Source organism: Cebidichthys violaceus, unplaced genomic scaffold, assembly GCF_023349555.1.
Source record: "Cebidichthys violaceus isolate CVI_PGR_0920_01 unplaced genomic scaffold, fCebVio1.0.p SCAF_4, whole genome shotgun sequence".
Taxonomy (NCBI): Eukaryota; Metazoa; Chordata; class Actinopteri; order Perciformes; family Stichaeidae; genus Cebidichthys; species Cebidichthys violaceus.
The window spans coordinates 1,519,591-1,540,885 of NW_027176594.1; the positions used below are offsets into that span (position 1 = coordinate 1,519,591).

The window sequence follows — 21,295 nt, forward strand, 5'->3', positions numbered from 1 at the left end:
TCCTCCATCAGACTGTTTCTGTAACAATTTATTCTTTAAAAGGAAGTCTCTCTGTTGCTGCTGATTCACCGTTAAAACAATACAAAAGTTTCAAAATAAAAGACTTCCGTGTGAACGACCATGGAATCCCCCAATGGGAGTGCGTTTCAGAGTTGTTTTTTTTACAGGAAGCAGCAGCTGAGGATGCTGGGATATATTTAGGATGACGACGAGGATGACGGGTAGGAGGAGCTCTGACGTCATAGTTTTAATGTTCTTTTTTTTTTTTTTTTGTAGCTCCGCAGTGCTGCTGTGTGTGTGAGCTGACAAACCGCTGGAAGCTGCAGGAAGGACTTCTACTTTTTACACTTCTCGATTCTTCTTCCTGTTCTTCCTCTTCTTCCTCCTCTTCCTCTCTCTCTATCTCTCTCTCTCTCTCTCTCTCTCTCTCCACCTCTCTCTCTCTTTCTCTGTGTCTTTGTCTCCATGCGAGTCTCTCTTCTCCGGCACCGTCGCAGACAGCGGGCCTTCCTGTAGCCGACGCCCCGGCCTCCCTCTCCCTCCGGCCGGCGGAGCCTCCCAGCTGAGCCCCGCTGAGGTGGCCTTGGTTCCCCCGGTGGAGCGATGCTGTAGAGCGGCCGGCGGAGGAGATGCTTCTTCCGGACTGAACAGAGCCGAAAGCAGCGGAGGGAAAGCAGGAAGATGTCCGGCAGAATGCCTCTGACCCCGGTGAGCGAGAGAGAGTCCGAACAGGTAAAGACAACCGGTGATTATTGATTATTGATGGAGTTTGAGTCTTTTATTATTGATGGAGTTCCACTGTCGTATTATCACCGACTGTTCACGTCTTGTTTTGTTTTTTTATTATGAACGCTGTTTTAACAGTTGTTATTATTGATGAAGTGTGACAGTTTGCACAGGGAGGAGCTACTGGGTGATCATCTTGATTGATCCATAGATCAGCGATGTTGGTGGTGTGACAACCTCATGCCGGTAAACATCTAAACTTCACTGGTGTTCACCAGGATCCCGCTTAATGTCCCAGGAGCAACTGGAGGGAGATGTTAAAGGGCCAGTGCACCCAAATAACGCCCCTACTGTCCGGGAGAAACTCTAAGGCCCCAAAACTACATTTAAACTTGGAGGCTTTAAAATCCGATCAGATTGCAGTTGTCGTCTTCAAAGAGTCCTCGACTGATTTATCACCATATTCAGTTTAAAAAAAGAAAGAAAAAAGGATCTAAATTAATGCAGCAGAACCAGAAGTGTTCTGGTTCTTCTCCCTTGTCAAAACATGGCGACTACATTACCCACAATGCAACTTCTTCTTTTTTGCCACAGATTCAGGTGTGTTGTGCTAGTAGCGGCTAATGTAGCCTGCAGCACAGAGGAGTTGCCAGGTGTCTGGTATTTAAAGAAAAAAGTACTTTATATCAGAAATGTTTGAATGCATAACTTTAACTTGTTACAGAGTATTTATACACTGTTGTACTTCTACTTCTACTGAAGTAGATCAGAGTAGTTCCTCCACCTCTGCTGGAGGTGGAGGAACTACAGACTCGGATGAAGCTTGTATCTGTGGAGTCATGTAGCAGGAAGCTAACAGGGGAAATAGAAGAAATATTTGCTTTAATTATTGATTAATCTACCACAGGCAGCGTTTATACTTTAATATTTGGATTAAACATTTATTGATATCGGGCCGATCTATTCAATTCAGCTGTTCATACACTTTATACCTTGTTAGTGGAATTTAAATTCCTTTTTTTTTTTTGCGTTTTTACCAATTTGTCGCGGCATTAAAAAAGGTTCACAAATGAATTATAATTCTGGTTAATTCAACAATTCACTCCATTTATATCCGTGTTTTTACAGTTTCATTTAGTCTTACAAAGAGGATTACGTCAGCCCAGATGTTGCCTGACTCACTCCCACACAGTGAGGCGTATTGATCACACTCATTACATCAGTGTACTCTGTATTTTGGTATTTTATTGTTTTGGAGTTGTGGATTATAAAAACACACACGTAGAAGCAGCTTAAGAAACTCTGTTGGCCGTCAGCTTCTGTTTGACAGACTGTGTGTGTGTGTGTGTGTGTGTGTGTGTGTGTGTGTGTGTGTGTGTGTGTGTGTGTCTTTTGGTGTTTTTTTTTCTCTCTCTCGTGTCGTCCGTCAAACACAGGGAGAGCTGTGTGATGTTTTTATGCCTCGTGTGAACACAGTGTTTGGGTCTGTGGAGGCTGACGGACCTTGAAGGAATTGTGGGTAAAAAAAAAGCAGCCTCCTTATTGTCATGCTAATGCAGGAATGCTAGCAGTGAGCTGTTCTCAGGCTCCTCGTGCACGTCCTCATCGTCACCCTGTGAAGTCCTAATGTGTCTCCATCCTAGAACTATATATATATATTTATATATATATATATATATATATATATATATATATGGGAAGGATTGAGATGAGTATTGTTTTGTTTTTTTTTAAATAAAAAAACACAAAAACGTGATTTAAAAAAAATTTAAAAAACTATGCAAATCCTCACATTTCAGAAGCTTGTTTGTTTGGTGTGTGTGCTTGACAATAATGACCTAAACAATAAATATATTATCAGAGAAGCTGCAGGTAATTTCTCACATTTTCTGTCGATCGACTATAAATTTAATCGTCGAACCGTTTCAGCTCCACAAACCTGTTTTTCCAGCCGTGATCGACGAACATAATTTTAAAAAAAATATACAGTTTCTTTGTAATATTATTCACGGCACAAAGCGAATGACGCCCTGCTGTCCGGTTCGTGTTCTTTTGTTTCCTCTGATCTAAGTTCCCCTTCACTCCGGTCAGACACTCAGCAGCTACAGCTGGCTCCTGCTGTCTGTTTACTATTGATTGTTCCCAGAATACACTGCAGGATGTGATATCAGGAGCAGCTCTGTGATGTCTTCTGCTTCTTCTAGAAGTCACTTTTTATAAAATCCTGAAGCGTGACACGACCGATTTACCCTCCCCCCCCCCCCCCTCTCCTCCCCTCCCCCTCCCTTTGGTGGCGTGACCTGTGACCTCTTGTCACCGCGTCCGTCACACAGAGCGTATGGAGCTCGTCTCTGTGCACACAGAGGATCTCCTCAGTGATGAATCACTGTGAAATCAGCCATGGCAACAGATAGGCTTACTATGGGATTCCCCCCCGCCCCGGTGAGGAGACATGGAGCCACACGGGGACCGATGTCCACCTCCACCCGGTCCCTGAACTCTGACCTCTGACCTCTCCGTGTGTGTGTGTGTGTGTGGGGGGGGTGGGTGATGATGTGGTCGCTTTTCTTTACGCTAACTCATGCTTCCTCGCCTACTCTCCTCTCCTCTCCTCTTTCCTCAATTGACCTGGAAATTGTTCCCCCTCTCCGGCATCACGGAGGATCTTCTAATCCCTGAAGTGCACTTTGAGGAGCGAGGAGAGAGGAAACACCGGTGGGCACACCTGCTTTGTTAAGTTTAGGAAACTATTATGGTTTCCTCATAATAAAAATCCCTTTTCTGGCAGAAAGCCTTGAAGGGAAACTTCTCCCATGTGCCAGCGGGGAATCCTTTTTGAGAAAGTCTTTTTTTCTTCACTCACACAGCTGGAATAAAGTTCCTGTTCCTTTTACATAAGTTGTCGTTATTTAAGAGGATCAAACGATTTGTTTTGGGCTCTGTGCTAACCACTTATAGTGTTGACATTTCACCTTCATGAATGAAACAGAGGATTATTCCTAAAAATGTCCTCATGTGTCAAATAGAACATATCGTGCATCACGGTTCAACGGTAACGGGTTTTTTTCACTATAGCCGAGTCAGGCAGTTGGGTCTGGAATCGACTTGCCCAAAGTTTATTTATTAGCGTTTATCGAAATAACAAGAAAGACCAAAGTTTATTGTCATATTTAATCTTTATTGAAGTAAATAAATCTCCATCAAACAACCATTTTCTCGTGGTTGTTTGATGAGATGTGCAACTCTCAACATTGATGAGAAGGAAGCAAGATGGCTCACTCCTGAGCTTCTTCCTTCATCTGCTCTGGAAATGTTTAATTCTCTCTTTTTTTTTTTACCACTGAGTTGCCACATGTACGAGTCCCGTGTCCTGTTACTTGCCCCGGGGCATGCGGGCGATCCTTATTCCCGAGCCCTGTACATGAATCATAACCTGATCTGTTTTGAGCAGCTTTGCCCCATGATGTCACCGACCAAAGAAAACCACCTATGTCCAAATTTGAATTTCATGATACCACTATAGTTTGAGAAAATTCTCCTACCTCCCAAATAAACAAACAGATCTGTTGTGTCAGATGGAAAATGCATCGTCACAAAGCCGGTCTCACCTCCTCACGGCTGACCAATCATTGGAGGGAATGTCAGATTGTCTGTTTTGGAAACTCTAAAAGTTCTAATAATTGTAGTAATTGTGGAACAGAACCTGGAAGTTCTGGTTTCACTTCAGCTTTCTGAGGTCGAGTGTCTTCCCTTCTTTCGTCTCTCTAAATCAGTTTGGTAACGGCAAAGAAAGGGAATGATTCTATTATCAATCACAATGTATCTGGTTTTTGTATTTTTTTCTTCTTCTCAAAAATGAGATTTTGACCGACAACAAGCGTTCTCTGCCTGCAGTCGCTGACAGCAGAGCAGCTAATGGAAGGCAGACCTCTCCAGCTGCTGTCATCTGTAAACTGAAGCATAAATAAAAAGAGAAGTTCCTGTTTTAAACTGCTGCTCTGCTCTTCACTGGGAGGAACCCGTCCCCCATGTAGACAGTTTAGTTCGTTTAGGAAGACAGACGGGAGGAAACAAAATATCTTTTCATCTGTGATTGAATCTGGAAAAAGCCTCTGATGGAGCATTTCAAGAGTCACAGTGAAACCAGTTCATGTGAATGTGATCAGGGGAGAAGGACCTTTACTTTGGCCAGTGGTGGAAGAAGTATTCAGATAAGCAGTAAAGGTACTAATACCACACTGAAAATACTCCACTACAAGAAAAAGCCCTGCAAAGAATTATTAAAAAGACAAACAACCTGTTTTCAGGTTTGTTATGAAGCTTTTTTCCAGCTGATCCAAGAGGCTTTTATTAATCTGAAGAAGTAGGAGGATTTACCAAATGTAGTGGAGTAGAAGTATAAAGTAGCAGAAAATGGCAATACTCAAGTAAAGTACCTTGAATTTGTACTTACAGCTACAGTAGTTCTCCAACTAACCCGGTGAGTCTTCACAGCGTCTCCGTACTTCCAGATCCACATATTTCAGGACACTCTTGGTGTGACCGGGCACTTCAACACCGGATCTGTCAGTTGACGTTTTCTCGCCCCAAAACCAAATCGGTGGAGTGGGTATGACATCATGTGCGTCAGTGGGTGTCGCGTGTCGGTCGGTCGGCGGTGCAGTGCGATGTGGAGGTGTAACAGTAGAGCTGGTTCAGATGCTGTCAGACTGGTTTCCATCAGCTCCGGTTCCTCTGACAGCCGCCGGCCAGCCGCAGATGAGACGGTTCAGTCTGTTGTTTTGAAGCTGCAGCTTCAAATTTAACAGACAGACATCTGAGAGGATTTGATCTGAACATCTAACTCCAAGCAAGAAAACAAATATGCAAACTATTCCACTGACTACAGCTTGTCAGACCTCCTCGGTTTTGGTTTGTTCTCTTTGGGCACAGAGGAACCTGAACAACAATCGTCCCCCATCGTCACTGTTGACCAGGTTTGACTTCAGTTAAGGGGACTTACAACTATGAGGGCATCTGGTCTGGACAGTGTCCTACCCCGTACTTTGAAGACGATATCAGAAGAGTCTTTAGTCACAGTGACGTCTGTTTTTAAGCCTCCGGTTTGTCATTTGGGCCGTCGCCATCTTGTTTTGTTTTTTTTGCTACCAAAGGGAACAGTCTGTACAGTCTACAGTGTTCTTGTGTCCAGATTTCAGTTTATGTTTGAGTTCCTGTAGATTAGTTTGTTCTGTCAATACCAGCACTTTGCAAAGGTTTGTCAGTCTCTGTGTGTTGCGGATACGTTCCACATTAATTTAAGTGCGTAAGGAGAAAGGAATTGTTCACAGTCATGTGGACTTTACTGTTATCATTGCTCTTCTTATTGCACTCAAACCAGAAGCTCATTTTGTGATGATGATGATGCAGCCTCCACTGTAGGCGGGAGTCCAGTTTCCCACCTGAATATTTAAAAGAGGAGACCTGCTCGTAGATATTAACACCGTCATTACATGTCCAGGAGTTTCCAGTGCTTCTAAAGAACGTAGATTTAGTTCTACTTATGTTTAGGGACAGTTAATTAACTTCAAACCACAAGAACAGAACTATTTCTACACCCTTCTTTAAGTTTTTGCTGAGTAGTAAAGAGCGATGTCATCTGCATACGTATGGATTCTATACTATGTCCGCTGTGTCACAAACTGTAAGGGTCCGAGTACGCTTCCCTGTGGCACACCGGAGTGGACATTTTGTTCAGTGTGACTCAGTTCAGGATGGTCTAAATGTTTGTAATAAATTTGTTTGCGTCTCTTCCAGCTAAAGACTTCAGACGGGCTCCCCGAGCCGCCGGCCCCACCCACCAAATCATCGAGCCGCCACAGTCTGCCGCCATGTCGCAGCGCCGTGACGTCCGTCGCGGACGAACAGCCGCACGTTGGCAACTACCGCCTGCTGAAGACCATTGGCAAGGGCAACTTCGCCAAAGTCAAACTGGCCAAGCACACGCTGACGGGCCGAGAGGTGAGAAAACGCAAAGTTTAGATGATCCTCCTCAGCAGCAGTGACACACAGATCGAGGAGATGATTGAGGTTCTTAAGATGCAGTCAAACTGAATACTGATAATGTCTGGATCACATGTTTTTCCGTCTCAAATAAATGTCCATAAATCCACTTCAAAAGCACTGCAGAACTGAGAGTCATCATGTTTTTTTTACTTTCTCCATGATCAAAGTAATCTAGTAAATGTTGTCTTTACATCCATGAGTACACTGCAAATAGGAGCTGCTCATAGCTAATTTTAATAGAGGCAATCTGCCAATTTAGGGGGTCAAAGTTGCCTTAATTTTGTCTGAGGAGGGGGGGCACAGTGACTTTAAACGGCCCAGTCAGTGGATGAACACAGAACTGTATCTCATATAGATTTAGGTGCCTTCAGTATGAGAAGATAAGCCAAAAGTAATATGCGTCCCATCATGAATTTTGGTTTCTCCTCACTCTATTTTTAATGACTGTCACTGTTTATCACATACATCTCATTGCATCATCTGTTCCCAGGATTGTCTTTTTAAATGAATTGTTTCCTACTGCTTTTACTCTCTCATATTTTGGGTAAATCAAAGTGACTTTCTGCTCCAGTTTTCCACTCTTTCCTGTGCTCAGTCAGAGAGTCGGTGGGGTTAAATCTGCTGGAAACGTAACGCTTCAGGATTAATTATTAATGCCGCAGACGTCAGCAGCTCAGAGCCGATTGGCCGGGAGATCAAACGAGAGCGTGTGCGTGTGCGAGACGTTTTCCTTCCCACTTTATTTTAAGATCCGTTTTACGATTCGGAGCCGTCCAATCGGCCGCTCCGTTTGTCTCTGGAGACGTCGGGCTGTGGATGGTCTGAGAGAAGATGCTTCAGCGTATTTCCTACAGGCTGCAGTCCATTTTAATCACATTGATCATCTTTTAAAGCATTTTTTTGGACCCGAGCCTGAATGCAACTCTGAGCTCTTAACCTGCTGACTCAGTGTTTTCCTGTAAAACACTTTCCATATATTTTCTATGCATTAATCTCAACATTTTAAGTTTTAGAATTATTACTCCTGTGTTTTTTTTTTCAGTCTCATCTAACATCATGTTCGCATGAGATCGCATTAAAAAGAGCTTCTTGTAAAAATCTACAGAAGATTTCAATGTAACATAGATATTAAATTATAGATAGATGTTTCACAATGGATTTGATTAAGGGGGTAAAGGGTATCCTGACAGCACTTTAATCTTTTTAGGAAAGTGCAGTATCGAGTTTAATTAAATTTACTTTTGTTACCAGGAAGTCTCACTGGAAACGCAGCAATACAACTCCCAACTATAAAAAATAATACGCATCTAATAACGTAAATTTAGTAATTTTTCAATTAAACGTTTTTTTGTTTTTTTGCAGCGTTCAGTTTTTAATATATATCTGAAAAAAAAACTCTCAGTTCCTTTTAAATTAAGGCTTCCCTTCAACGTTTAAATATTAAAGCGTATTGTCTCATGATATAAAACACAAACCTGATGAGGAGGTAAATGTATTGATATATTGATATTAATATTTTAATAACTCGGATGTTTCTGTGCAGGTCGCCATCAAGATCATCGACAAAACTCAGCTGAACCCGACCAGTCTGCAGAAGGTACGCTCTGACCTCTGACCTCTGACCTGTCTGTCTGTTGATGCTGCAGATCATCTCTCAGTCGTAGAGTCGAAGTATAAAATAAAGTAAAAGTACCTCAAAACTGTCCTTCAGACTTCACCTTGAGTTAAATAACGATGCAGCCGCTTTATTCTAAAATACAATATTACATAATTAACTGAGGACGTTTTTTTGAATGAATGAAGAGTCATTCAATATTTTAAAGGATCAGCTTCACTGACTCTGATCCTCTCTTCAGCTCTTCAGGGAGGTCAGTGTGATGAAGATCCTCAACCACCCCAACATCGGTGAGTGCAACTCCTCCTTCTGCTCCTCCTCCTCCTGCTGCTCCATAAACAGCTTTCACCTCCTGCTCCTCCTGCTGCTCCATAAACTTCTTCAACCTCCTCCTCCTCTTCCTCCTCCTGCTGCTGCTCCATAAACTTCTTACACCTCCGGCTCCTCCTCGTCTTCCTCCTCTCTTTCTCCCCATCCCGTTCCTCGTCCTCCTGATCCTCGTCCTGTTGCTGCATAACTACTTGTACACCTCCTCCTCATCCCCACACTCCTACTGCTCCTCCTCAACTTCCTCCTCCCCCCCTCCCATCACCCATCTCTCTTCCTCCTCTTCCTCCTCCTCCTGCTGCTCCATAAACAGCTTGCGCACCTCCTTCTCATCCTCCTCTTCCTGCTTCTCCTCGTGTCCCTTTTCCTCCTTCTCCTCCTTCCACCCCATCTTTGCTCCTCCTCCTCTAGCAGTGCTCAGTAGTAATATCTTAACGCTGTCGTTTTTCAGTGAAGCTGTTTGAGGTGATTGAGACGGAGAAAACTCTGTACCTGGTGATGGAGTACGCCAGCGGAGGTAAGACCAGCTCGCCTGTCTGTCTCTCTGTCTCTCTGTCTGTCTGTCTGTCTGTCAGCAGGTTACCTCTGATGGTAAACATGAGCAGTAATGAAGAAATAAAAGATGGTTTCCAAACCATAATAATAATCATAGTTTTTCAGCTGGAGGTGTGACGTGTCTGCTCACCTGTCTGTCTGTCCATCTGCTTACCTGTCTGTCTGTCCGTCCGTCTGTCTGTCTGTCTGTCTGTAACAGGGGAAGTCTTTGACTACCTGGTTGCTCACGGACGAATGAAGGAGAAGGAGGCCAGAGCCAAGTTTCGCCAGGTGATATTATTTTATACCTACGACACTATCCGGTCCCCGATTTCCCATGATGCACTGTGTGTCCCGGTCGGTTGTTTAATGGTGCGTTCAGGGCCTCTCTTTTAACTTGCAAATGAAGCTTGTCTTGGTGTTCCGACAGTTGTAGGTTTTGAACGCTCGCTAGTTTCATTCATGCGATGTAAAAATGCGTAATTCCGCATCACCGCGTCTCAAATCTAAGTAGCACCAAAGATGCACAATACCGTTATTTTTGATTAATTACTTTTGGGGCATTTTCTGCCTCCATCAGGTAGTTGAGAGGGAGAGCGATGCAACAAAAGGCGCCACAACATATCCTGCACATTAACAACCATCGAAGACCTTTTATACGGCAGCCTCTGATGTAGACTATATTTGTGTTGTTGTGTGTTACAAGATTGTTTTTTTTTTATGTCGCATTATGTCTCTTATTCCTGTCCCTGTAACCCACAATTTAAAAAAAGCAGCACAAGCTCTCCTGTACAGCACTGAAGTAAATACTCTGGTTAAATTACAGTTTGGGTGTCGGGTATGTCGGGCTCTCACCTCCAGGGTTGTGGCTAATCCTCGACGTAGGGAAACCTCAGCCTGCATTAGTGTCACCGCTAACCAAACACATCAGTTTCATTACGGTCCATTAGCGTAGCGGCTAACAGAGCTGTGGTCAACAAACGCTGCTGCTGTTGGAGAAACATTATTCATTTTAGCTTCCTTTTTTTTTTTTTAATTATCTTTAAGCTGTTTTTCTCCTGATTTCTGTCTTCATTTATTTTTGTCATATTTGATTTCTAATGATTCTTCTTTTTTCCTCTTTCACTGTGTCAGATTGTGTCTGCAGTGGAGTACTGTCACCAGAAGAGGATTGTACACCGAGACCTCAAGGTACACACACACACACACACACACACACACACACACACACACACACACACACACACACACACACACACACTCTCACTCTCTCTCTCTCTCTCTCTCTCTCTCTCTCGCTCTCTCGCTCTCTCGCTCTCTCGCTCTCTCTCTCTCTCTCTCTCTCTCACACACACACACACACAATACAAAGTAGATGTAGGGAATTCTTTTTATTGTTATATTTTATCATTTATTATACTATATTTATTATATAAAATATATATTTTATATCCCATACTATGTTATATTATAATATGTTTTGCTGTTTTATTACATTAAATACTATATTATATTTCTATTATATATTTCTAAGTTAATACAGGCAGACACTAAGTAACATTGATGTCTGACGTGGTAGAATTACGTGTTTGTGCCGTAGTTTATTGTTGAATGAAGTGTTTTAACGTACAGAACTCTCTGTGTGTCTCTCAGGCAGAGAACCTCCTGCTGGACGCCGACATGAACATCAAGATCGCAGACTTTGGCTTCAGTAACGAGTTCACGCTGGGCAGTAAGCTGGACACGTTCTGTGGATCGCCTCCTTACGCCGCTCCCGAACTCTTCCAGGTGAACAGTAGGCTCCGCCCACCACACCTGCATAACAAGACGGCATACAGTTGCATTCTGTTTTATCACATCTTCACGTGTAATGCCTTTTTCTATGGCTAACTGGTTCCATTAAAGCTAATGAATTCATTTTGTTATGTTTTATTAATGTTTGTTTTGACATTTATAAAGACAAAATTGGAGGGAATATGAGACAGAACTTTGATTTTGACCGGCGGATATTTACTGTCAACACATTTAAAATAAAATAAGATGAAACTTTATTGATTGAGATGGAAATTTAACTTTATAAACTGATTTTTTTTTTATAAATCAATCTCAGTCGTGTAGTGAACATGCAGCACCTGACATGTGTTTGAGTGGTAAGGCAGTGGGCTGCTGGGTAATGTAGTTCTGTATCTCTGCAGGGGAAGAAGTACGACGGGCCGGAGGTGGACGTCTGGAGTCTGGGAGTGATTCTGTACACGCTGGTCAGCGGCTCGCTGCCGTTCGACGGACAGAACCTCAAGGTGTGGACAGAATAATAAAAACACTTTTTAAATAATTAAAAAAAAAAAAAAAAACGACTCATAGCTCACAAATAGAGGATTTATTGAACTGTTATTAATCCATTGCATGTATTTGACAGCTTGAGTTACTTTACAGATTCTGATTATTAACACAAAATAAAATGAGCTAATAAATAATTTAATGATATTATATATTAAACGACCGAGCAGTACATAAAGTAATGAGCTCCACCTTCACCAGTTCCAACATTACAGAGATGAACACATTGATGCATCAATAATTATAATCAAATAATATATTATTCTGAAATGGGACATTCTGCATTATGAGTACTTTTACTTTTGGTACTTTTAGTATATTCTGATGCTGACACTTTTGTACTTTAGTATTTATACACTGTACTTTTACTACTTTTACTGAAGTAAAAGACCTGAGTACTTGTTCCACCTCTGGTTTATCTCTTACATTTCTTCACATAAATTTGTATTTTGTGCTTCTTTTAAATGTCATGGTGAAAACGTTCCTTGCTGGATGTTGACAGGTATGAATCCTGAATGACCGTTCCCACAGAAGGCCAGCGTTCATGTTAGATTATGTGTCAAACGAACGCAGCTGTGCCTCTTTTTTTGGTTCACTTCAAAATGAAAACGTTCCTCCGCTTGATGTTGGAAGTGTTTGTGCTTCAAGTGGACGTCCAGAGGAGAAGGGTCCCTTGTGTCTGTGAGCCAATGGGACAAGAGGAGGTCTGCAGCTGGACCCTCTGGTGGCGTTCACAACAGTAAAACACTGACGCTCCACAGAAGAGCTGCAACTAATGATTCATTCACAGACTGTTAATCTGCAGATTATTTTCTCAATTTAATAATTTTTACGTCCGTTTAAAAATACCCGTCTCAATTTCCTCGAGCCTGAGGTGATGTCCAGTCCAAAAAAACCCCCCAAAGAATGACTTTAACGGTTAATCAATGATCGAAATAGTTGCAGATTAATATTCTCTCTATCACTGCAGCTTTACTTAATTAGTGAGACAATGGTTTGTTTGTGTGTGTGTAGGAGCTGAGGGAGCGTGTGCTCAGAGGAAAGTACCGGATCCCCTTCTACATGTCGACAGACTGTGAGAACCTGCTGAAGAAGCTGCTGGTGCTCAACCCGGGGAAACGAGGCAGCCTGCAGGTAAGACCAGCGTCGGGGGGGGGGGGGGGGGGGGGGGGGGGTAGAACCTGGAACCTGCAACTAGCAAACCTCAAACCCTGCATGCAACATTTAAAACTCGCACGTGTCTTATTTCGTCACTTCACGAAGCTGCTTCACAATAAAAGCCTCTGAGTATTTTCCAGATGTGAAGGTGGAGATGCACCAAACAGTCAAACCAGGGAGCGCTCATCAAAAGTAGATCAATATTATGTTACTGCATGGCCTAGTTCTAGCCTAAAATGATTTTTCGAAACTTATTTTAATGAAAGTTGTCAGCCGGCCGCCATGTTGAAAGCAGTCGAGGTGCCTCTTCACTGGTGATTGGCTCAGCTGACTTGGTGATAAGACCAGTGACGTTCACAAAAGTAAATATCACAGTCGGCTCACGCAAGACCTGCTGCTTTGTGCTTGCATGATTAAAACTGGACTCTCAATGTAGGATAATTTTCTCATAGACTTCCATACAATCAGACTTCCTTTTTTGCAACCAGAGGAGTCGCCCCCTGATGGCCAGTAGAGAGAATGCAAGTTTAAGACGCTTCCGCATCGGCTTCACTTTTCAAACCCAGAGGTTGCCGCCTGGTCAAGACCAAGACTTTGAGGGGTTTAGACCGAGTCAAGATCCGAGTCCCACACTGCATGACATGCTTACCATAAAATGTGGAACATGCAAACCATATAGTCACCCCTCAAATCGATCTGAAAGATCCACAAAAACCCCCACAGAGAACAAAAGAAGATTCCTCTTCATTCACCTCTTCTATTGCCATATATACTCTGTGTGTGTGTGTGTGTGTGTGTGTGTGTGTGTGTGTGTGTGTGTGTGACAGATCTCGGGTACCACGACATCGCCTGAATGTTTGAATTAAACAGCTTCTGTTTGTTTTGTTTTTCCCAGCAAATCATGAAGGATCGATGGATGAACGTCGGCTACGACGAGAAGGAGCTGAAAACATACAACGAACCAGAACAAGACTTCAACGACCTCAAACGCATCGGTAAGACACACACACACACACACACACACACACACACACAATACATTCTCATGATTCCTTTGATATATCTGAATACACACTGAGCAGGTGGACACAAACACAACTCCAACAGGATGAAAATTCTGCTCTGGATGTCCCATAATCCTCTTTGTTTGATGATGTCACTCTATGATCTGGAGGCAGCTGATCATGTAGATTCAATACATTTAAGCTTCATCTTTTAATCGACTCGACTTCATAAATCACGTCCACATGTTGTCACTAACGTGGACAGAATTTGGACCGATCATAATTCCCATGGCAACGTTGTTTAGCCGCGCTGGTGTTGTCAGCTATTGGAGCTTCAGCTATGCTTGTTGTTGAATTAGCTAAAGTTAGCACGCTAACGCGCTAAATGAAGATGGTGAACGTGGTAAACGTCGGTACATTAACCAAAGCTGTGTGTTTTCTGACACAATCAGAGCTGATGGGGACGATGGGCTTCCCTCAGGAGGAGGTGATGAAGGCGCTGGACGGTCAGAAATACAACGAGGTGACGGCGATATACCTGCTGCTGGGGAGGAAACCTGCTGAGGTTTGTAACATAAACTGTTGAACATCCAGTGACATCCTCCTGATTCTTCCAGAACCTCATCTCTCTGTTCAGTGCAGAGACAAAATCAAGGACTTGTTTAGCCTAGCTTAGCACAAAGACTTGAAGCAGGGGGAAACTGTTAGCCTTGCTCCATCAAAGGAGGGAAAAAAAACCCCACCTTGCAACAACGTCTACCCTGAATCCTCTGTTTTGTCTCTCTCTCCACCAGTGCGAAGGCAGTGAGTCTTTGTCCAGCAGTAACCTGCTTCAAAGGTCCCGACCCAGCAGCGACCTCAACGGCTCCAGTCAGTCCCCCGCCCACTCTCGCAACGCATCGGCAAATCAGAAGCAGCGGCGCTTCAGCGACCACGGTGAGTTTCTGTCCAGACGTGACCGAAGGTGGTGGTCGAAAGCTCGGGCAACCTTGGAGTAAGAGTATTAACCACAGATCTTTGCACGCCGTCTTGTCCTGTGTCTCAGTGGCGCCCTCCATCCCCCCGCCCGTCTCCTACACCAAGCGTGGTCACGCCAACAGCGTGGAGAGCGACAGGAAGGAAGAGCCGGCGTCACCCATAAGAGCTCCAGACCGCAGGAGGTCAGCCACTGCCTCAGGGGTGAGAGGATTTCAATGCTGGTGCAGACCAGGTCCCGTTACAGATACAAGGTTTAGGCCAAGTCCCGGTACAGACGGATGCCAAGTCCAAACCAGGTCCGGATGCAGACACCGTCTTTAAACCAGGTCCCGTTACAACCCAATTCCGTGTTTAAACCAGGTCCCACTACAGACGGATACCCTGTTTAAACCAGGCCCCACTACAGAGGGATACCATGTTTAAACCAGGTCCCACTACAGACGGATACCATGTTTAAACCAGGTCCCACTACAGAGGGATACCATGTTCAAACCAGGTCCCACTACAGACGGATACCATGTTTAAACCAGGTCCCGGTACAGAGGGATACCATGTTTAAACCAGGTCCCACTACAGAGGGATACCATGTTTAAACCAGGTCCCACTACAGACGGATACCCTGTTTAAACCAGGTCCCACTACAGACAGATACCATGTTTAAACCAGGTCCCGGTACAGAGGGATACCATGTTTAAACCAGGCCCCACTACAGACGGATACCCTGTTTAAACCAGGTCCCACTACAGAGGGATACCCTGTTTAAACCAGGTCCCACTACAGAGGGATACCATGTTTAAACCAGGTCCCACTACAGACGGATACCCTGTTTAAACCAGGTCCCACTACAGACGGATACCATGTTTAAACCAGGTCCCACTACAGACGGATACCCTGTTTAAACCAGGTCCCGTTACAGACGGATACCCTGTTTAAACCAGGTCCCGGTACAGACGGATACCATGTTTAAACCAGGTCCCGGTACAGACGGATACCCTGTTTAAACTAGGTCCCGGTACAGACGGATACCCTGTTTAAACCAGGTCCCACTACAGACGGATACCCTGTTTAAACCAGGTCCCACTACAGACGGATACCATGTTTAAACCAGGTCCCACTACAGACGGATACCCTGTTTAAACCAGGTCCCGGTACAGACGGATACCATGTTTAAACCAGGTCCCGGTACAGACGGATACCCTGTTTAAACTAGGTCCCGGTACAGACGGATACCCTGTTTAAACCAGGTCCCGCTACAGACGGATACCCTGTTTAAACCAGGTCCCGCTACAGACGGATACCCTGTTTAAACCAGGTCCCACTACAGACGGATACCCTGTTTAAACCAGGTCCCACTACAGATGGATACCCTGTTTAAACCAGGTCCCACTACAGACGGATACCCTGTTTAAACCAGGTCCCACTACAGACGGATACCCTGTTTAAACCAGGTCCCACTACAGACGGATACCCTGTTTAAACCAGGTCCCACTACAGACGGATACCCTGTTTAAACCAGGTCCCGGTACAGACGGATACCATGTTTAAACCAGGTCCCACTACAGACGGATACCCTGTTTAAACCAGGTCCCGGTACAGAGGGATACCCTGTTTAAACCAGGTCCCGGTACAGACGGATACCATGTTTAAACCAGGTCCCACTACAGACGGATACCCTGTTTAAACCAGGTCCCGGTACAGAGGGATACCCTGTTTAAACCAGGTCCCAGTACAGACGGATACCATGTTTAAACCAGGTCCCACTACAGACGGATACCCTGTTTAAACCAGGTCCCGGTACAGAGTGATACCCTGTTTAAACCAGGTCCCGGTACAGACGGATACCCTGTTTTCCTTTGTATGCAATCAAACCGCCTAAAATTATGAATCTCGCTCCACTACCGTTGAGAATCTAATAACAGGGTGTTTGTTCATGTTGTGGCTGTAGTGGACTGTGCAGCCTGTAGGGGGCGGAGTCAGCTCTTCATATTGTTGTCTCATTGGACCGGCTTAATGAAGCTGACTGTGTGTGTGTGTGTGTGTGTGTGTGTGTGTGTGTGTGTGTGTGTGTGTGTTGCAGAGCATAACTAGGAGGAACACGTATGTTCATGAGAGGATGAGCACTGAACGCCACTCGTCTGCTGTTCCCAACGGGAAGGACAGCAGGTGAGAGGAATTCTGGGAGTTTTTTAATGTTTTTTTTTTTTTTTTTCTCATTGATCACATGCTGGTATTCTCCTCGTCACTAACTAATCTGTCTCTGTTTCAGTCTACCTGAGGTACCTGCAGCATCCCCCTCCCCATCGCCGGGATCAACCATCTCGTCCGCACGCCCTCGTCATGTCAAGTCCATGTCGGCGTCGGGACATCCCATGAAGTCCAGCTTGCCCCCCATCGACGACAACGCAGAGTATCAGAGGTGAATGTCTGTCAGACTGTCGAAACCCGAGTTTTCCGTCTTTACATCGTCCCTTTTCCCTCCCTCCCTCCCCCCCCTTTTAGCTCCCCCCAGCAGCCTCCGTCATCACCCTCGGCCTTCAGCGTCACCAGCAGCAGCAGCACCACCACTCCGGACCGGACCCGCTTCCCCCGCGGCTCCTCCAGCCGCTCCACCTTCCACGGCGCTCAGCTCCGAGACCGACGACCCGCCACCTACAACGGCCCGCCGGCCTCGCCCAGCCTGTCGACGCACGCCGGCGCTTCTCTGGCCACGCCCCGCCGCGGCACCTCCACCTCCCTCATCGGGAAGATCACCTCCAAGTTTGTACGCAGGTCAGTAAGAGCCAGGATGTTGACGTCATATATATATATATATATATATTTATATATAATTTATAGATAAGCTAAGTCTGGTGTCTTTAGTGCTTAAAAGGTTAATTTGGAGGATTTGCGGCGCAGAAAAAGTCAATTTACCCAAAATTCTATGAGGATAGTTTTGGTTTTATGCTCATGATGTCATGAAGGCTTTGGAGGAAGCCGCTCCTGTGTTAACGCTCCGGTTCTGTTGGGTCTCCGTCCTCCAGGAGTTTATCCGGTGAGCCCAAAGAGGAGGGGCGGGAGTCCAAGCCCCGCGCCCTGCGCTTCACCTGGAGCATGAAGACCACGTCCTCCATGGAGCCGGGGGACATCATGAAGGAGATCCGGAGGGTCCTGGACGCCAACAACTGTGACTACGAGCAGCGCGAGCGCTACTCGCTGTTCTGCGTGCACGGCGACGCGCGGCAGGACAGCCTGGTCCAATGGGAGATGGAGGTGTGCAAGCTGCCCCGCCTCTCGCTCAACGGCGTGCGCTTCAAACGGATCTCCGGCACGTCCATCGCCTTCAAAAACATCGCCTCCAAAGTGGCCAACGAGCTCAGGCTGTGAACAACTTCCAGTTGCTATCGAGGAAAAAAAACAAAAGAAAGGAGAATACCTCACAGAGCGGCGCCCCGCCGAATGACGGCGGCCCGCCTTGTGTTGCGACACCGCGCTAACTGCTGTATGACTCGGAAGAAGACACGCGTTACTATACTCCACACACTTACTATTTAATGTTTCTCACTAAATGTTTGCCGGTGAAACCAAATATTAAAGCTGACGGTGCAGATATTCAGCAGGTTGTGGTCCCCTCAGTGATGAGATCCAGAACAAACACCGGGGCTAACGAGGCTGTTTCCATGCGTCACTGGCCCGCCGGAGCGAAGACTTCCTTGGTTTATCACTGTTTACATGCACTTCACATTTTTCCGACACCTTGGAAACCGAATTTCGAACCATCCCGTTAAGAGGAAAGAGGTGAGGCGGATGAAAGCCGATCACACGGGTGGAGTTATGTTGGAGAAAACCTGATGGGAGTTGTTGGGTTTCCACGCGGTTTGGGTGTTTTGGCACCAAAACGGGCACAGAACGGTAGAAGTAGCTGTACGTTGAGGGAAATGTAAACGCTATGAAATCTGGAGTTTTATCAGACCGCGGCCTGGTTGCTAACGGCGATCTGGTGTCTGGAGTGCAGGTAAACAGCCAGAGAAGCACGACCTCCGCTGTACCTGTGCAACTCTCCTGATGCATGAGTAGCACATTAAAAGAAAAAGCAGCGCAATTCAGACACCAAATGGATTATTCACATTTGATGTTTTGGTCCCAAAAGAAGAAGAAATAAATGATTCAAACTTCCATTTAGTCGATGTCCACACAGTGTTACATGACAACGGAGAATAACGTTAGAACTTGGATTTTTAAATTTGTTTTCTAGTCCAGAAACGCGTAAGTGACCCTCGATCATTAGTGAACCACATCGGTGCAACTGGGCTCTAAATACAGAGTTAGTCCGCTTCCCTCCTCAGTGTTAGACTGGAGAGGTTAAACCTGTGATGTCAGTCCACAGTGTGATCAGCTGATATTCCAGTAGTGCTAACCCGACACTAACCTTCTATTTCTACGGTGACGTTTGAACACGTTGCCCGTTAACTCCATCTCGTCATTGGCTGCATTATAGTGGAACACTTTTACTCTGAAAACAGGAAGCTGTTCATTTTTAAATTTGCACACGTTTTGACGTTAAGCTCCCCGTTTCTTTCGACCGATGACTGTTGAGTTCGTCTCTTGTTGCTCTGGAGGGATCTTTGTCTCTTTCTGCTGGTTTTCAGTTGTCGGTCTGGTTGAACCGTTGCACAAAGTAAAATAACATCTTTTTGGAACGACCCGTCCAGCGAACTTCATGAAAACCCCCGGACCAGAAGTTTCTCTGTAACTTCCTGTCTGGTCTGATATAACTAGAAACTACATGTCGCTGGTTTTAAACACCCGTCATTCTCCTGATGAGGACTTTCATTTTTTTTTTGTTGCTGTCATGCTGACGTTTGCATCAAATATTCCAGTTGCGCAGTTGAGTTGCACAGTTTACAGTCGAGGTAATGAGTCATGAAGTGTGACGTACACTCGGTGACGTCATCCTCCCTGTGACCCCGCCCCCCCCCCCCCTCCCCCGGACGTTCATACTATCGCAATAATACTGGAGCTCTTGGTCGATGATGTCAGCGGTTCAAACACAAACTCTAAAGCGCTTCTTTTCTTTCTTTAACACATTAACAGCTGACAGAACAGAATGTGTTTTTATGATTTTATTATGATTGCTGTATAAAACCATACCTGTCCAGGTGAATATGAGCAGGTACAGTATTGATCAGTCGGTTTTTATTTGGTCCACACTGTCGACATTTGTTTCCACTGAAGACTTTATTCTTTCTTATTTTTCAAAGCTTTTAACAGTGAGATATACAACTTCATGTTTATGTTGCATTAAACCAGAACCGCACCCATGAGCAATCACAATGTCCCCTGTTCAAACCTAAAGGATCAGTCTGGTGTTTTTTTCTATATGTGTATATATATATTAGGTTTTTTTATAATCAACTAATCTCACGTGCTTCCGGTCTGTGGCTCTCAGCTCCGAGCCTATTGCATCCTACTGAAGACGTCAATCTTTAAAAAAATATAAAGTTTAATGTTTAAAAAAAAAAAAAAAAGGCTACATAGTTTCCTAAAACAGCTGGTGACTGTTTTTGATTTTTTACATTTTTTTTATTTTATTTTTTAAACAAACGGAGGAAATAATTAGTTGGGACTATTTTCCACAGCGGATTAATCCACATTTGTTGCTCTCGTGATGATTTAGTAGTAAGACATGAGGCTTTGACACACACACACACACACACACACACCTGTCGTTATTAGTTTTGGTCTTTCCTCGTTGGGAAGAAGCGACGTGTAGAAAATCACCAGATTGATCCTTTTAAAGGACTTTTTGCAGCAGAGATCGAGTTTCCTGTGTATCGCTGATTCAGTTAAGCCTGTATGTGTTCCGCCACTGACCGCCTTCTGAATGTACGGCTTTGTATTTCCGATGCGTTCAGTTGTCTCAGAGGAAAACGAGCAGTCTGTGGGTTCAAGTGTTTTTCTGTATATTTTTGAATTTCGCTCCCACTAATCCACCGAGTCCGTGCAGTGTCGAGGTCCCCGAGGGGCCTCACCGTGCAATGCTTCTCCGTCACTACTGAAACCGGAGAACACTTTGTACTGTACGTTTCTAGCACTTATTAAAAACTGGGGAAGGGAACAAACGATGCAAACCTCACGTGGCTGCGTGACGGGGAGGAGAGGGGGGCGGGAAGGTGTGACTACGACGCTGCCTTCAGGTCACCTGGGGAAGACTGTAAATCTGAGCCTCTTACTTGAAAATAGCCTTCGCCTCAGCTTCCAGATAATAACTCGTTCCACGTGACCGACCGGCTCGTCATGAGCGGGGACAGTAGCAGAAGTCCAGTGTAGCCATGATCGATTAAAAACATTTTGAATAAAAACCACACAAATAAAACGTTTTTCATGTTTTGTCGTTTTGTGATCGCAGCTGTTAAAACCAGAAGATGAAGTTTAATTTAACTTTGAAGTATTTAAAGTGATTATTTCTACATTAGCTGCTCTCACATGGAAACTAAGAAACACTTATCTGTTCCACTTCCCCACAGTCGAGAGATAAAATGCTCAAACACACGTTTACATTTATTGTTCAGTTTTCATTGAGACTTGATGAAAG

At 44.7% G+C, this 21,295-nt stretch overlaps 1 protein-coding gene across 2 annotated transcripts; it reads left to right on the forward strand.

Moving 5' to 3' along the window:
* The first annotated feature begins 222 nt into the window (after window positions 1-222).
* Window positions 223-21,080, forward strand: mark1 (MAP/microtubule affinity-regulating kinase 1). Of its 2 annotated transcripts, XM_068726859.1 has the most exons (18): window positions 223-732; window positions 6,523-6,726; window positions 8,315-8,368; window positions 8,628-8,676; window positions 9,165-9,230; window positions 9,468-9,538; window positions 10,382-10,438; window positions 10,901-11,035; window positions 11,443-11,544; window positions 12,599-12,718; window positions 13,638-13,737; window positions 14,199-14,311; window positions 14,541-14,682; window positions 14,792-14,925; window positions 16,802-16,887; window positions 16,991-17,140; window positions 17,224-17,493; window positions 17,745-21,080. In XM_068726859.1, the coding sequence occupies exons 1-18, from the start codon at window positions 682-684 to the stop codon at window positions 18,085-18,087; spliced, it is 2,247 nt and encodes a 748-aa protein (XP_068582960.1). In that variant the 5' UTR covers window positions 223-681; the 3' UTR covers window positions 18,088-21,080. The 2 variants fall into 2 exon arrangements, with proteins under 2 accessions (XP_068582960.1, XP_068582961.1); XM_068726860.1 differs by lacking the exons at window positions 223-732; window positions 6,523-6,726 and having other exon boundaries at window positions 8,636-8,676.
* Window positions 21,081-21,295: the final 215 nt, after the last annotated feature.

Coding starts and splice junctions, on each gene's coding strand:
- mark1 (XM_068726859.1), top strand. CDS start 682: ATGTCCGGCAGAATGCCTCTGACCCCGGTGAGCGAGAGAGAGTCCGAA. Junction 8,677..9,164: donor CCTCAACCACCCCAACATCG/GTGAGTGCAACT, acceptor GTCGTTTTTCAG/TGAAGCTGTTTGAGGTGATT. Junction 17,494..17,744: donor ACCTCCAAGTTTGTACGCAG/GTCAGTAAGAGC, acceptor TCCGTCCTCCAG/GAGTTTATCCGGTGAGCCCA.